At 42.0% G+C, this 5,810-nt stretch overlaps 1 protein-coding gene across 1 annotated transcript; it reads right to left on the bottom strand.

The window, feature by feature from the left end:
• Positions 1-386: 386 nt before the first annotated feature.
• On the bottom strand, positions 387-4,976 carry fgf8a (fibroblast growth factor 8a; the record flags this gene model as incomplete). Its single annotated transcript, XM_084709231.1, has 3 exons — positions 387-1,476; positions 3,165-3,271; positions 4,793-4,976. Coding segments are annotated over 3 exons (576 nt in total), but the record flags the coding sequence as incomplete, so codon positions are not given.
• Between the last annotated feature and the right edge of the window lie 834 nt (positions 4,977-5,810).

The raw sequence follows: 5,810 nt of genomic DNA on the forward strand, positions 1-5,810 counted from the left end.
TTGTCATATAATGTTTGTCTGTTTTTATTCTTGTTCAGGATGGTCGAGACAAGATCATTTTGGTCAACAGCAAAAAGTCCTTAGTCCATCTATGTTTTGAAAACATAAATGACAGAATAAATCAAAGTCAATGATGAAGTCAGGTATACAATAACATTTTGAAGAAATGCACCTGCAATCTAGTGTGTCTGTGTGTGTCACAGCATTAATGGGAAAGTATCACTATAAATTGCTCTGGATTGACTGTAGTCATCACAGAAGTGCAAAACAAGATGAGTTTGAAATGAAAAAGAGTCAAGGATAATACAACAACCACTTACAAACAAGCGTTTAATACCGGTATTCTAATGTACATTCATTACACATTTTAAATAAATACTCCATCCTTAAAATTATTTTTTTTACACATCCTCAAATAAAAATATATTTATATATGTATAAAAACAGACAGACATGGGGCAACAAAACAAAGGGAGTTCGCTACACTTGAATACATTTTTACACCTAAATTTACAGTTTTAGCAGGAAACCTGTGATTATCCATGTAGCTGCCACATTTTCCATTAAACAAACATGGTTTGTTTTAACTGTTTGTATAGAACTTCAGAAGTAGCATAGTCACAACACAGTATTAATCAGAGGTGCGGTGGCATTGTGTGGTACTAAACACGCAACATGACCATAATGTCAAGTAACGTCACGAGTCATTACAAAAAACGTTAGGCAGCATTACTGAACAGTTATACAAGGTTGTACACAGCCCTCTTGAATGCAGCATAGTTGCTGTGTGAGTGTCTGGGCCTTTGACGCTGCATTCTTTGACAGTGCGGTCAAACTGGGCCCTTCAAGTCTCCTTGAGCAGCAGGTACGAGTCCAGAACGACTCTGAAATGGCTCTAAAAGTCAACGTTCTATTGAAACGCCAGCACCTCAAATGTCCATCATTTAGGTTAGGTGCGTCTAAAAAAACAACTTTTTTTTTACAGGTCAGTACTAAAAGTCTGGAGTAGAAAAATAGATTCCTCATTTGTATGTTTTTTTTTTTTTTTTTTTTTTACTTTATAAGAAAAATAGAAAAACTAAAAGTTAGGGTATAGTTATGCTCAGTAAAAAATGACTTTAGTAGACAAGGGGCAGAAGAGATTGTGCCTGCTTTGTCAGTCAGTGTTTCTCTTCCCTTCTGTCTTCCCCCTCAGCGCTCAGCTGAGTGGTGTGTGCGTTTAGTCCTCTTACTGAAAGGGTACTGGATGAAGTCGAACGGCCGTTGGTGGGCCTGGTGGATGGGTTGATGTCCGCGAGGAAGTCTCTTCATAAAGTGGACCTCGCGTTGGTGCTGGCGCGTCCGCGAGCCTTTTCGTGGGCGACCGCGTCGGGTAAAGGCCATGTACCAATTCTCGTAGCGAGCGTTCCTCAGCGCCGTGTAGTTGTTCTCCAGTACGATCTCTGTGAAGATGCAGTCACGGCCTTGCCCATTTTTCTGTGGGAAACATACAGACACACACATAGGGTTAGAAAGAATGCGAGCAAAAGAAAAGCAAGCAATCTCTATGAAGATTTACAGTTGGGAGATCAAAATATATAAGGCTACCACGCACTGGGTCTCTGCGTCCACACACACACATTCATCCCAACACACACACACATGCACGCAGCCTTCTTCACACGCATGAACCATATGCTACAGTCATTACAGGCCCAGATCAGAGAGAGGGGATGACAGTAAGCGATGATCCCCCACCCCCCTCCACCACCAACACCAGACACACCGACAAGGGCAACTCGCGTCCGCCCTGAACCACTCGTGGGTCAGCTGCCTGAGTCACGCCATCACCTTTGCAAAAACAAATACCTCTGAAGTTACTATTCCTCCTAGTGCTCAATCAGTTTCTAGTGTGGATTTCCCTACTGCTTCGATCGACTACTGCTGTGGCTGTCAGCTTGTGGTTAAATATAATCAGAGTGCTCCTTGGGTTGAATATCAATCCATCAACCCCAAAATAAATCAAGTCTGTCCACTGGGGAGCTCCAATTAGGAACCTCCTTGATTTGCTCCTTAATATAGCCCTGCAGAACTTCTTAATTGAAGGACAATGGAATGCAGTCATTTTGTAGTGGTAGCCTCATCCATGCAGGACATGCTGGTCAGAGAACCTGACCATTATGTAGATATTACAGGGTTATTGATTATTAAGTCAGGTATTATTATATTCTGGTGCTCTGATAAGCCCCTGTTTCCAAACCCAGTAAACAGACCTTTCCTTTACTGCTCTAGGAAACGTCACACACCGGCAGCACTAACTTAGCTCACTCCCACCTTTGGACAACATGAACTGTTAAAAATAAACCTAGCGTCTTGCATGTGCACACACACACACATAGATACACACACACAAATACCCTGATTGCAACAACACACAGATACACACACACACAGACCAGGCTGTTGCTGAGCCAGTATGGCAGAGAGAGGTAGATCAGGGCAGATGGTGCACCTGGCAGGGTTCTGGACCGGGGAGGCGGGGCTGGCATCCCTGTTTATTAACCAGCACAGCAAGATAGGGCAACAGAGACACCCTCAGACCCTTACCACAACACTCACATACTCACCCTATGAACCACCAAAGAGAACCCCAACCATCGGAACTATAACCTTTTTTCAGAGCGTGGTTAGAAATATGGCTATATTTCTATAAAGAACCTAGACACTGAAAAATATGACATTTTTGGAATTCAGTTGTGGATCTACCTAATAGGAGAAATAGTTTTGGAGCTCAACAGAACCTAAACTGTTCCTGACAAAACCGGGTCTATAACACCGAGTGCTGCACACTGCAGAAAGGTGAGCAGAGAATGATGAAAACTGTAGGATTTCATCCCTTGCTGTAGCACAACTCTAAAGGAGACCTCTATATGAAGCAGATCAGTTCAATCGATTCAACAAACAGGAAAACGCTCTAGTTCCATCAGGTCCAAACTTTAAAGCCTTCAGTAAGAGGGCTGGAAATGTCACACTTACAAGACCACCGTCAAAATCTACAAATAAAAATAAAGTTCTGATGCTTGCTGGTCGCCTGGACAACTAAACCAATAATGCGACATGATGATATACATATATTCCTACATATGACTACATATGACCTACATATGAATTATTTTTCTTCCTACCTTTCCAATCAGCTTCCCCCTCTTGTTCATGCAGATATAGAATCCAGTCTCGGCTCCCTTGATCCGCACGCGACTTCCAAATGTGTCCGTCTCCACGACAAGCTTGGCTGGGGTAACAGAAGAGTTTTATTAGTGATCAGGGCAGAGAACTTTGGCACCGTTTGTAGTGACATGTTGTTCAAAGACGTGGACACACACACATACAGACTGTAGTACACACCCAGTGTCTCTCTCTCAGTGTCTCTCTCTCAGTGTCTCTGTCTCTCAGTGTCTCTCTCTCAGTGTCTCTCTCTCAGTGTCTCTCTCTCAGTGTCTCTCTCTCTCTCTTTCAAACAGAAACACACACACACACAGAAAATCTACAGGGACCATTCTTGAGGATTTATGTAAGCTTACATTTTTGCAAAATGATAAAACCACGTGTGTCTTGGAAATTTAAAGAGGCTATCCTGGAGAGACTATCAGTATTATAGTATTTTTTTCATAAATATCTATACACTTGACATTTCAGTGGTACCGTTATCTCTATTCTAAGACACACTTTTAAACAGAACAACAGTGTAAACGTCCGTGCATGGTGTTCAATGTGTAGACTCCATCTCAAAACATTTCATTGATAAAATTGAAATAAAAACATTTTTTATTTGACTTATTACTAGAAAATAAAAATAAATAAAAAGATTAACTTATATATTCAATGAATGCAGTAACTGAACTGTTAAAGTAAATTCTCTACTTCATATTCTTGAAAAGGAAAGGCAGATTGTCACTCTTCAATTGCTACTGGTAGTCCCGACCATGGTCAAACTGACTACTCTCTGACCTGCCACTTCACCACAGCCCAGTAGTTCAGACTAAGGCTGGTAGTTGTGGTCACATTCTGAGGTTTGGCGATAGTAAAAATGGCCACAAGTCCTGAACCCCCCCCCCCCCCCTTCCCTTCACACACACAATTTGACACATCCAACACAGATCGGGAACCTCCACTATCTAAGGGTTAATACCTTGCACACACACTTGACTCATTAGCTGTAGAGATCCTGCTAATCAAAATCCAACAGCAGTTGCAGTAGAGACACACTTGTGTGTGTATTTGTCCATTTAAAGGCAATGCAGCATAATGTAGCATGTTATTGGCTAGGATTTTAAAATTGGGATTCAAAGAAACAACTTAACTTCTATGTGTGTGTGTGCTTCATGAACAGATTAAGCCAGAGCGGGGGTAAAGTTGTGCGTAAAAGGCAGGCAGGGGTGGCTATGATTCGGCCGTGCCTATTTTGGTTCTTAGCTAGACAGAGGGAGAGGGAAAGAGCTATGCAGGAAATGTTCAGGAGGTTGAAGTAGGATGACTTCTAATGGCTCTTCCAGACATGCGTCTCTCTGGAGAATCACCTACAGCACAATCTAGAATCCATTTTATATTTTTTTGGACTCGGCGCGCACTCCTCTCTCAACAAAAGCCTTCCAGATATCAAAGGTCATCACATATTGTCAGAAAAGACGTAAAAAAGACTACTTGTAATGGAAACATACGTCATGTCAACAGGTTTAGTCGGTGTAGGTCGATGGCAATATTTTACGCGTTTCTTACTAATTGCTGTGTTAATGTAATATGATCTTAAACTTACCATGAACATCTCCATCATCCGCCATGGCGTTGATCTTCTTATTGGGGAGAACTTGCACGTGCTTCCCACTGGTTCGGCTATAAAGTTGGTAGGTCCGAATTAACCTGCGGCTCACCCGGTCCGTCACTTTACTCTGGTCGCTTACATGCTGCGTGAAATTAGGCGGGGACTGATTGGTTACCTGTCAGAAATTAGATGTCATACCAATCAGTGTCTGCAAAAATTGCTTCAATGTATTACAGGAGCCTAAATAACCTATGCGTCACAAAAAGTGGAAGCCAATTTGGCAAGATTTTTGCAGTTGGCTGTCATAAAACCTCAAACTGCAACAACCTTAGGGAAATTAGATATTTCCAATTGTCTTTCTATTAACTAAAGCCAATTATTTTTTTTACTTATAATTAAAATAAATCTGTTCCCAATAGGCACCCTTTCAACTTGAAAAGCAACCACGTAATGTCAAATTAGAGATCCAATAAAGAAGATTACGCAAGCTCCATGATAACAGCGTGTGCGTAAAATAATGATTCTGAGAATTTACGGTAGTCTATTTTATACATATATAGGCATATGTATAAAATATTTAAATTGCCAGGGCTGTCATATGTATGTACAATAAAAAAGAGATCAATGCGCTCAACTTATTTTCAATTCGAAACATTGCCCTGACGGGGGGGGGGACAATGTGATGGAATGACCACGGATACTTTGGCCCTCGTTTTTACCCACACGACATTTTTCACAGCCCTGCATTTCCCCGTGCGATGCCCCTTCTGTGCCCACGCATCCTGCACGATGGCAGTATGTTCGAGATACCTGCCAGGCTGTGACGCGGGCAGCATGCCGCGCACCCGCTGCCCCTCGCGCCGTGGGCCCCATCTGATATGTTGTTGTATCACAATGAAATGATATGATCTCTCACCTTTCTCCCTCACTGCTCGCTATTATTACACGTCACTCTCGCGAACCACTACACCAACCATATGTTTAAACAATTTAAAAGTGGACGATTTGTAAA

Source organism: Hypomesus nipponensis, chromosome 11 (genome assembly GCF_054491055.1).
Source record: "Hypomesus nipponensis isolate SF chromosome 11, ASM5449105v1, whole genome shotgun sequence".
NCBI lineage: Eukaryota > Metazoa > Chordata > Actinopteri > Osmeriformes > Osmeridae > Hypomesus > Hypomesus nipponensis.